At 34.0% G+C, this 12,271-nt stretch overlaps 1 protein-coding gene across 1 annotated transcript; it reads right to left on the bottom strand.

Moving 5' to 3' along the window:
• Positions 1 to 4,180: 4,180 nt before the first annotated feature.
• On the bottom strand, positions 4,181 to 9,366 carry CKX7 (cytokinin oxidase 7). Its single transcript, XM_078963111.1, has 4 exons — positions 8,470 to 9,366; positions 8,086 to 8,361; positions 6,330 to 6,592; positions 4,181 to 4,690 (listed from the first exon to the last, which is right to left on the bottom strand). Exons 1-4 carry the CDS (start codon positions 9,172 to 9,174, stop codon positions 4,372 to 4,374), a joined length of 1,563 nt encoding a protein of 520 aa, XP_078819237.1. The 5' UTR covers positions 9,175 to 9,366; the 3' UTR covers positions 4,181 to 4,371.
• Positions 9,367 to 12,271: the final 2,905 nt, after the last annotated feature.

The raw sequence follows: 12,271 nt of genomic DNA on the forward strand, positions 1-12,271 counted from the left end.
TTACTTGAAAGTGATGAGCATTTGTTGATGTTTGTATTGAAGCTTGAGGATGATGCAAAACTCTAAATACCTTAGTGGTAATATCATACATACTTAATAATTGAGTAATTCGAAAAAAATATTTTCCATTAACTTTGATAACAAATTTTTTCAATTAAGCTTATTTTTATGCTTATCAATTTGTTTTCTCTACTCACTTGTACTTATCATTTTGAAGATGAGAAAACATTAACCATGACTATATTGAAAAGTGCCAAAAATATCATATTGTTCATACCTTTCTGACATTATCTTCAAATGTTCTTTGCTCAATTCTTTGTTTTTTATTTATATTGTTTTTGTGTATTTGATTTGTTTCTTCAAGAAACCCGGATTTCTACTAATTTTGGTAAAAAAATTGTTGAAATAAGTATACTTTTATGACTATAAATTTGTCAATTTTCTATTAATAAATCAAGTGTAAATGAATTTGCACAATTGTTAAATTTCATATTCTATAATGTAATTAATGCACTAATTAATCTAATAATAATACATGTCCAAGTGGTTATGTACCTCCAGGACAATAAGCAAACATGCAAATTATAAACAATTTCACAATATTGTATTTTTTTACTAGCTTTAAATTAACAATTACATCTTTCACTTGCTTAAGATTATTGATTACTCATATAGGTTTGTAATAAAATAAAATTTTGATAAATTGAAAAGATTGTTCAACAAAACCTAATTGGTTATATATCAATTTAGGCTTCCTTTTGTGTTGTCATGTTTGTGGATTTGGCTATGTAGGATTCATTTGAAGTTCTATTTCTCTACAAGAATGTTAATGTTCACATTCAAGTAGAAACAATAACAATTGGTAAGTATTCCAAATGATTTTTCACTTACATTAATCAAAACTGTTACTTTAAATGGTGCGTTCTCATAGAAGTCACACCGGTTGTCACTATAGAGATCTTCTAGCGGTCTATAGAAGAATCCTAGCGGCTCTATAAATAATTTTGTTGCGTTTTCAATGAAGGGTCACTCTATCAACATTCGTTCTCTAAAGTTATTTATCTTATTTTTGATATACACGCGTGTCACAACAATAATGCAGAAAGAGGTGTTAGTAACCATTAAAGATGAAAAGGTAAGATATAATTTAAGAATATTATATAAAGTATAAATTGTGGATTTGTTATATTCATTTCTATGAAAAATATGTTGTTTGATTGCTAGGTTATATATCTGGGTTTTTTTTTATAATTTGATTTTGACAAGTTTGATCTAAATTTAATAATTGAAGCAGGTAGGAAAGATATGTGCTAACGATTTTGAATTTCTATTGCCCTCCAGAAACCAACTGTAGCCTCATAGACCGTTCCTTCATATCTTGGTAGGTCTTCGCATTTTCCCAAATTTAGCTACAAGAAGTCATAGATGCTCTTCTTGAATCAATCAGTTATACTGAATTTCATTTGTTAGTTGGATGCAGTAACCAAAATACAAGATTTGTGAAAATTCATTATTATTTATTAGTGTTAACCTTTGGCAAATTATGAACCTAATAACATGTTTTTTTTCTTGTAATAATTTCTTTGATCAGAAGATATGTATATGTGATTGGGTGTAGCCTGAAAAATCATATTTTAATTCTTATAAGGAAAAAATACTTTATATTTATCAAATTAAAGTATCTTAATTTGATGTTTATGGTTATGATAATGCACTTAATGTGTAATGTTTATCAAATTTTTTTGTAGAATTTAATGTTGTTGGTACATATAACAACTTATTGTTGCTTTTGGTTTTACAGGGCCAATATGAAAAGAGTCATGTGAGCCTCCATGGAGATTGGTACACCGGACAAAGTCAATTCATAAAGCTACTATACAATATGTTTTAATCAAGAAGTCGTATCATGTTGTGATAAAACAAAGATCATGTGGATCGTTTATGTTAAAAATTATTGTATTAATAATCAAATTGTTCTAATATAAATATTAAATATTTTTATTTAATAAGTTTGGTTTAAAAAGTCTAAAAATGAACCTAACTAACATTTTTTATTAAAATTCCACCTGAAACAATGCCACCTATTAATGTAAGATGTATTTAATTTATTTTCCCCGCGTTTAAGGCACAGTTACAATCTAGTTATTTTTAACAAATAAGACATTAAAAGCATAATGTTATAAGATGACAAAAAAAAACGTACATTTATATCTCCTTGAAATATCCCGTTTATGAATGAAATCATGTAGTTTCATTTTCATGAATCAAATAATATGACAACAAAAGTTAAAAGATATATTTTAATTATAAATCTGTAACATCCTGAAATATCAAGAGTAGAGTTGAAGGGCTAAAAGAGTAAATCGGGAAAGAGTGACTCGGTGAGTCCATGTGCGGACTCGGCGAGTAGAGTCGCGACTTGGTCGCGTGTTAAGTGGCCGACTCGGCGAGTCAGTGTAATGGACTCGGCGAGTAGGCGCTGAGTGGAGAAAACCCTAATTCTCGGGGTTGAGCCTTATATAAAGATCACTATGTTTTCCTCCCAGCCTCTTTATCACCCCTTGAGCCCTAGAAAACCCTAAATCACGGAGAAGCACCATTGTTGAGTGGATTGGAGCTTGGAGAAGTAATGGTTGAAGGAATTTTGGGAAGATTGAAGGGTTGGAGCAAGGGGCTTTGCTTGGATTCGAATTGCATTGCAGTTGGGACATCACTTAGAGGTAATATCTCGTTATTGACCTGTTGTTATGTTGTTTCTTCATTTTGGGGTTTGTGAGAAATTGTCTATGGATGAAATGGGAAGTCTAGAGGTTAGATCTGAGGTTGCTACCTCAGATCTGGAAGGGAGAAGAATCAGAGAGCATGAAAGTCCCTGTGTTTGAGTGTTTAGTGAAGCTTACATGTCCCAAACCCTAGCCCCAATGTGCAAACGGCTTAGATCACTTTGGATTCACGTAAAGTTTGCCACTTTACGTGATGGATGAGTGGTAGGAGACTAGATCTATGTTTTGGATCAATTGCATGGCCTGAGATGCTTCTGTATGGATTCAGACCGGTGGTACTCGACGAGTCACATGGGGCGACTCGACGAGTTGCTTGAAGATGGCCTGGAACTCGACAAGTTGGAAGAACAACTCGGCGAGTAGGTTGAAGATAGCCTTGGACTCGACGAGTCCATTTGGACTCGGCGAGTCTTGTCGAAGAGTCCCAAATATTCTCTGGTTGAGTCGAGAATCGGTGAGTCGAGGGATGACTCGGTGAGCCATGTGCGAGTGGACTCAGAGTTGTTGGACTCGGCGAGTCTCGGGGTGACTCGGCGAGTTAGGTCGCAGATTGAGTGAAGTTCTGATTATGGGAACTCGACGAGTCACAGGGTTGACTCAGCGAGTAGGGTCAGTCAGGGGTTGACTTAGACTGAGGACTTTGATTTCGACCAAGGGTTGGCCGTTGACTTTTAGGGTTTGGTCAGCGATGTGACCTTTGGGCCAAGAGAGAGGTAAAATAGTCTTTTACCCATAAGAGGGTGTTATGAGAGGATTTATTCTAGTCTCTAGAGTTATATTCATGAGAGTATTTACCTTACGTGTTAGGCGGTGGCGAGTTCGAGATTCAAGTGTGGGGATATCTGCTTTCTGCTAGCCAGGTGAGTCTTCTCACTATACTTTACCTTGAGTAGGTAACCAAAGTTATGTGATCAGAGTATTTGTATGCTATATGTACGTGATGTGTTGTACTGCATTATTTCTATGTGATTTGTGTTGTGCATGTTTATAGAGTTGGAACCGGAAGGTTCCCAGAGTTAGAACCTGAGGGTTCACAGAGTTTGGGTGCACGGACCCATAGAGTTATAACCTCGAGTGGCTAATATGTGTTATGTGTAGTATTTTGGGGAACTCACTAAGCTTCGTGCTTACAGTGTTTTGTGTGATGTTTTTCAAGTTTCTTTCAGTATCACGGGACAGCACCGGCTTGATTGTACACACCAGAAAAATAGTCATATTTTGGAGGATCCTGGTTTTCTATGCAAGTGAAAATGGAGTCATGTTTTGTAAATCAACTATGAATGAGATTTTAAACAAGTGTTTCTAAGAATAAAATGATTATTTTCAATGAAAAATTTGTCTTGAAATTTACGGTGTTACAAAATCAAATATCATAATTTATATATGAAAGTAACATGTAAACAATCAAAGCAATGGATCAAAATTGGTTGCCCAAAAGTATTCATTTACATTGTTTGCTTGAAACTTCTTCCTTTCCCAATTGAACACAAAAAACTAAAATGAAAAAAAAAAAATACAAGAGTCAATAACAGAATATAAAATTTGTAACAAAAAAATAATTGTACAACCCTACAACCATATGGATTAATCAACAAGACTCATCATGTCTTGTAAAAATCTTTTGCCCCGGTGCAAGAATAGCCATCGGATCGTATCTCGATTTCATCTCCACGAACCACAACCATCGATCCCCAAAGTGTTGCTTCCAATCATCTTCAGTATTATAATGAGGAAGATACAACTTGAAATCGAATCCGCTTCTAACACAAGTTTGTATGATTTCTTGATTTTGTAAAACCAAATCTCTAACAGAAGGGGACTTTTGATACGGGTTTGTAAACCGGAGCAATGCAACTATATAAAAGATCTCTCCTTCGGGTAATACTATTGATGCACGTTCGTCCCACCTAATCGATTATAAAAAAACAAATAAACAAAAACAAAAAATTATCTCAAGAAGATATTGATTTGATCTTTAAAATGTGGTGGTCCAAAACAAAGAAAGGACCACAATGAAATGTACACAATGATGAGGGAAGATGGAGTCTCAATCAAGAAAAATAAAAAGGAAATAAAATTGATGAGAAAAACAAAATAAATAAAATGATGAAAATGTTTGTATGGGGTATAAGATAGGGACATTTTGGTCAGGAAGAAAATGAAGTAGAACCATATGGTGTCATTGTAAGGAATGGGCCCAACGGGTTTGCGTTGTCGTTTCTGATTCGCCAGAGACTGCTCCGATTGCTACATCACTTGGGAATCTCGTTTTCCATCAAAAGATAATAGTATAATACACTACCATCTAAATTACCTTCTTACCCCTCTTCCCAAATCCTTTATCTCCCAAGTCCCACCTAAAATACTTTAACCTATACTATAAATAATACAAAAATAGTAACCTCCTTTTGTTTATTACTTTACTATGGTGTCATATTTTTATAATTTTGTTAAGAAAAATTAAAATATATACTATACAAATTATATTATAATAATCAAATAAATGATAACAAAGTGCAATTTATTGTATTTAACCTAACAAAAATAACAACTTTTGGATACAGTAACATTTTATTTTATAAGTTTATATTTTCGTTTTTCATATTTAACGTATCCTAGTTTAAAAATTCTACCAAATTCAATTCACACACCACTTTGAATTTCAATATGATTGATATAATAGGACAACTTTTAATAAAAAAAAAATGAGGAAGGAAAATCAATATGATATAATAATAAACAAATCAATGAAAGTAATAGGATACTTTTCTTTCACAAATTTAAATGAAACTACTTTACTATGTTTTGCATCAAGACTATAATAAATGAATGGTTGTAAGAGAAGTCTACTAGTAGAAAAATAATCATGCGTGAACAAAGTACATGGTTTGTATGACCTCATTTTTCTAAGAAGATCTTAACCACCCCATCTAAGCAAAATAGTCAACATATACCATATCAAATTGATCTCACTAGTCACCCTCTCTCTATTGTAGTACCCCACCACGGTCGCAATCGCAATCGCAATCGGCAATCCACCACATGGGACGACATGTAGCCCGTCCTCCACGTGACCATCATCACTACACGCGTGGCCTTTTTATTCTTTTCAACTAATTTTATCCTTCCCACAACACGTTAACCTCGTGGTCCCTAATTTAAATATCAAAATCGAGCGCCGATTGATTCTATATCTTTACTCTGTTCCTAGATTAGATTTTGGATGTGTTTGACAAAACTATTTGACAAAAGTAGTTTGGTAACTTTTAAATGTATACACAAAAACCAAAAAATAAAAATTACGATAACTAAAAAGTAAAAACGAATTTATCTGTCAAATAGGCTTTTTATGAAAAAGTTCCATAGATGGATGGAAGATTTGAATATATAATATTATAGTGGGAGATTGGACGTTTAAGGATTTTTTTAAAGGATAATCTGGGACTACATATATATTTAATAGTGTCAATGTCAAGGGAAATGAGATGATAGATGATATCATATTATATATTATATATTATGAGAAGGAGAAGGAGAATTACTTACTTGCTTCGCAGAATAGGATAGACCAACATAGGCCCCCCAATGCCATCTTTCAATATTTTCTTGAACACAAAACGATCAAAATCCATGATCGAGGTTTTGGACACAAATAGGTTGAGCCAAGGATGTGGGGTGTCCCATATGCCGTTTGCTTTTGCTTGTTTCTCGGCTTCTTTTACACGTAGTAAGAAATCCACGTAGGTGAGGTCCACCTGGAATTGGGTGTCCTCCATAAATCTCAGCCGTCCAAGCAACTTCTCTACTCTCTAATTAAAATTAAAATTAAATAAATAAATAAAAAAAACTCAGAAAAAAGGAACTGTTGTTGATTATGATTATGAAAAGCAAGGGCAAAAACGTAATTTCAAAAGCAGGCGACAAAAGATGGGGTATTGAGCAAGTAGTGGGGGACCGAAAACGTCACCCAAAATCTCAATGACCAGCAAAACGACAGCGCACTGGAAACGCTTACGGTGAACAATATTAATGTTTTGGCCATTTAGGACAAAGACAATATGCTCTCACCAGTGTCAAGTACGGGTGTCAATCTCGTAAATATGACCAAATTCTGTGGTTGGTTTTGCTACTTTGTGTCAGAGAATCCAATGGAAGATACTGTAGTTGCCTATTGTCAGTTTTTCTAAAAACAACTGTGTATTGGGTAGCTGATGATGGGGGATAAAATGGTAATATCACCCATTCCCATCCATGCTGTCATCGGTAGACACACAAATAAACGGACCTCCTCGCCTATTCTACTGCCACGTGTACAGGTAAACACTTGACGAATATTTTCTTTTGACTTTTATTTTATTTTTCGCTCGCTTCACCCGTACTATAGTCAAACATCCTATATTGACATGCTTTTATGCACTAACCAAGGTCAATATAGTCAACCCTCGTATTTATTACACTCCCATCTTTTCATAAAAAGGCAAAACTAAATATGTTATAATTGTGTTTAAAGTGATTATTACAAAGTTGTATAATAATATTTGATTAGCCAAAGTTGAAATCATTGGAGTTAGGATTCATAACTTTACTCGATTCATTATCTTTTTTGTTTTTTGGAATAATAATTGTGAAAACATAATTTTTTTTTTAGTAAAAATGCCACATGGATAATTGGATACATGGTGATGCTATCTATATAACTAAGATTGAAGTAGGGGAGATGCTATGGTGATTGCGTATGTTGTCATCATCTACTTTTACATAAATATATAAAACAAATCGTACCATCATATATTCATGCGATTTGAACATCTTTTAGTAAACCACAATTCCAAACCATTGTGCCATAAAAAGAAAAGGATAATTAATAAATGTGGAAAGTTAAAACAATGGGGCCTAAAGAATATAATATATTTTCCACCAAAGCATATGGTTATAAATATATACATGCATGTCCTATATGACTTTGCTCATATGAATAAATTAATAATTCTTCTTTTATGTTATGCTTGCCAATAAATAGAAATTAGAAATACCATGTTTTCTTTTTATTTTTATTTAAAAAAAATGATTGGTTAAATATTGTGAAGATATATATATATATATATATATATATATATATATATATATATATATATATATATATATATATATATATATATATATCCAATTATATGCTTAAAAAAAGTAACATTGGAATGGCGAAAAGTTGATGTGGTAAAGTGATTTTAATATCAGAAACAAGGAGCACTATAAAAAAGATGAGGTGCGATGCATAGGATCAAGAAAAGACAGAGAGACTCACTGTATCGACTGTTGTAGAGCAGTTTCCCTTGTTGTAATGTAAAGCGACTTCTAAGCAATACAAAACCGGGTTGTCGAATCGGGTCATGGGAGTCGGGTCGAATGCATGATCCGGGTTAAGTAGCACTGATGGCCATCCGTTTACCGGGTCGTCGCTGTTAACAAACACGAATCCTTCAACGTAATCAAACGACTCGCCTTCTGACTGGGTTATTAACGACTCGGCGTCCTGGGTGAACTCGTCAAACTCGGAGTATACTACCCTTATCCATCTCACCTAATTGCGTTTCGTAAACGTGTAAGATTCAGCAAAAATGTGCGTACAATTTTCTAATGCACAAGGTACAATATAGTAGTTAGTTAAAGGATTGACGAAAATACCAACCATATCCGGGGCGGGTTGAACCAGGACCCGAGCCCGAGTAATAATACCGAATTGTCCAAGTCCGCCGAGAACGGAGAAGAAAAGCTCCGAATTTTGGGTGTCGGAACAGATCACGGTGTCTCCGTTACCTGTAACAACTTCCAATTCCGTTACATTTGACGTTTGCGGACCATAACGGAAAGTCTGACCGCTAACACCGGCGTTAGACAGCGTTCCGCCGACGGTTAACCCTAGGTAATCCGTCCACGACCGCGGGGAATAACCAAACTCCGAAACGCACCATCGCAACACGTCTTCCCATAATGCTCCACCGCCGACGTCGACGGCGTAACCGTCGGTGTAGCGGATGAGGTCAATTCCGGCATCGGAAGACTCCTTCATGTCGAGGACGAGTCCTCTGTTGGCCATGGCTTGACCGTTGATAGAGTGACCGTTCCCCCTTGCCGCCACCGTCAGATTCGGCGATTGAGACGCGAATCTGATGACACTTGCGATGTCGTGGCTACCGGAAGGTCTGATGACGGCGAACGGCGTTGATGCATGCAAGCCGCCGAAGTCTTTTCCGGCGTAGCCGGTAGACCTGTAATCGATAGTGCCTTGAAGGTCCATGGCTTGGCATAATCTAGAAGCTGTTTCTTCGTCTTCTTGTTGGAGCATGGCGTCGGAGTCGTTCTCGTGAACGAAATGCTCTAAATAAGCTATCATCTTCACCGGGGGTTTAATCTCTCTATCTCTCTCACACACAGTAAAAACACAGTAAGGTGTTTCTCTCTCTGAAATCTGAAGGGGTTGGCTATACTACAACAATACTTTCGCAATCTGCCGCTGCTACAGAATCTAAAGTAATCTTTTTTGTTTCTCTCACTTACACTATATTGGGTGGAGTTCTCGGGCTTAAATAGCGGCGGATTTGTATTTTAAAGACCACCAACAAAAATTTAATTCCATATTTACTTTCTCTAAATATCGACGCTTTTTAACAAAATAAATATAAATAGATATAGATAACAAATTGTATCATTTGAACCGAGTGTATCGTTTGAACTGTTTTGTTAACAAGCCACATGACCCCACCAGACCCAATGGTAGAATACTTAAAATAATCTTTATATGTGAGAAGTTTAATTATAAACACTTTGTATGGAATTTTGCATATCTACTGACTACTAATACACTCATTGTAGGATCAAACACTATTAAAGATACAAAGAACAATATACAAAAAAAAAAAAAAAAAAAAGTCATAATATTTTGTCATATTTTGCATTTTATATGGCAATGCCATGCTGATCTTGGATTGTGACCGTTTCATTTCTATAACAATGATGTTGTGGATCATGAAAAAAATGGTGAATCAACCATGCAAAAATCATGTGATGCTCGGATCAAGTTATGCTTAATATACACGAATCTCACATAATTTCTAACAATAATCTTCAAGTTGATGTGTCGGCTAACTGCATACACTCTATCTATTGAGGACTAATGTAACGCTCGCAGATTCAGGCTAATCAATTTAAAGAAAATAAACGTTAAAAATGATTTTTTTTATAGAAGATTATCTAGGATAAATAATTATAATCAAAGTAATGTTTAGGGTCAACAATTATAACCTATTTAACGTAATTAAGAAGAATTATATGAATATTATGTGTTCTATGATTATTATAATATAATAAAATAGGAAAAATTAGTCGAATCATCCGTAAATCATAAAAATAAGTGCGTCAAAACATATATATTATTATATATTTAAAAAGTACACGTCTTCCCGATCCCGAAAATATAAATTTCGTAGAAATCCAACTTCGTATGAATTAGATATGATTTTTATAATATATAAAAGTCAGCTGCGCACAATGCATGTATGACGTAAAAGCTACGAAGAGAATGATTGACTTTTAGCTAAATCCACCAAAAAGAAAACTCTTTAAAATAAGAATTTTGAGAAAAAGAATACCAAAAATGGAGTTCGTATGAATGAGTTATAATTTATAATAACATATTTACATGTTAAAATAAAGTATAAATCATATATACGTATATATATACATATGTATATATCATTAGAAAGATAAAGACGATACAGTCGTTATAAGACTAGTGTTGAGTACTTTCGACATTAGTTTACTACAAATATCATTAAATCTATTTAAAATAGTATTATAAAGAGGTGTTTAAGTCATATAAGTAACTACAGAGAGTGGTTTTTGAAATTTCAATTACTATAAATAAGAGGTTCTTGGCTCTCATATTTCTTGCACCATTCTCTTGATTCCAAAGTTTTTCTTTTCTTATCCCCCGAGTATTTCGGTCTCTAGTGATTCGACTTCTCTTTCTATAGTTTTAGTATAGTAAGGTGAGTGCTGAAGCACTACAAGAGTCTTTTTAAGATTCACCGATGCAACTTTGCCCGGTAGAGCCCAACTCCTAGCTAAAACTCCATTGTAAGTGAGTTATGCTTATCCTAGTTTAAGTATAACTTATGTTTAAGTTCATTATCGTTATTATGAACCTATAAACAATACATGTGCTATGTATTATAAATTATACAAAATGTTATTATAATACCTTTTAACTGCTCACGGTACGAGAAATCTGGTTTGAACTGGCCGCATATAGTTGTTGGACTTCATAACAACTTAAATGCCAAAATGGTCCTGCCCTGTTTGTACATAGTGGTTGAAAAGTATTGCTTAACATTTATAAAACAATATCGCTCGTAGACCTTGAGTTAATTAGTTGCAATAAATATTAGATTTAAATTTAGCAATAATAATGCTAGGTTTCGTCGAAGGAAAAGACGATTGTTAGAAACGAAACGATGTCCGAATTTCGACTCATTACTTTAACAAATAAGTGCATAGTTACTTTCATCTTACACACACACACACACACACACATATATATATATATATATATATATATGTATATATATATATATATATATATATATATATATATATATATATATATATATATATGTGAAGTATTTAATATAAATTACGTGCTATGTGTGCATATTATCTGTGTTCTTGATATCTATGTTAGATGAACAAAATATATATGTTTTACTTAATTTAAACTATATATGTATTTTGATACCTATAAACATATTAGGTAAAGATGGGTAGATGAAAGATGAGATGAATGATAAGAGATGAAAGATGATATAGATGATGAGAGATGAATGATGAGAGATGAAAGATGATGAGAGATGAAAGATGATACAATTGATGAGAGGTGAAAGATGAGAAGCCTTGACCCAAGTGATGATCCATTCATCTAGAAGAGTATAGATGACGACCACGGACTATTCTAGACAGTCCAGTGGAACGCTAGTAGGCTCGCAACCTATAGGTGTTTTTGAACTATGTGTCCACTAGATGTACTCTAAAAACCCTAACAGCTATGGACTTAGTGCCTCAAAAATGAACGTTGACAGCTAAGGATTTAGTGCCCTATAGATGGATATTGGTAGCTATGGACTTAGTGACTATTAGATAACATCAACAACTATGAACTTAGTGCATGTTAGATAAACGCTGACAGCGATGGACTTCGTGCTCATTCCTTAGGATAATCCTTAGGAATGAATGAATGAAGGATGGATGATTCTTAGGGTAGATCCTTAAGAATAAAGAAGATAATGGGGATGGGAAGTTAGGTTAATTGTTTGATGAGTAAACATAATAATTATATTATTGTGGGTTGAAAACCCTATGTACTCACCAGGTTTCCAAAATTGACACACTTAGTTTATTTGTATCACATATATCAATACGAAGACATGTTACACTGA

This window comes from Lactuca saligna, chromosome 7, assembly GCF_052625555.1.
Source record: "Lactuca saligna cultivar CGN05327 chromosome 7, ASM5262555v1, whole genome shotgun sequence".
Lineage (NCBI taxonomy): Eukaryota > Viridiplantae > Streptophyta > Magnoliopsida > Asterales > Asteraceae > Lactuca > Lactuca saligna.

Excerpts from the sequence above, each read along its gene's own strand:
- CKX7 (XM_078963111.1), bottom strand. The coding sequence starts at position 9,174 with ATGATAGCTTATTTAGAGCATTTCGTTCACGAGAACGACTCCGACGCC. Across the intron at positions 8,362-8,469 it reads TTCAACCCGCCCCGGATATG|GTGAGATGGATAAGGGTAGT; the intron begins GTTGGTATTTTC and ends AAACGCAATTAG. Across the intron at positions 4,691-6,329 it reads TATCCTATTCTGCGAAGCAA|GTGGGACGAACGTGCATCAA; the intron begins GTAAGTAATTCT and ends ATAATCGATTAG.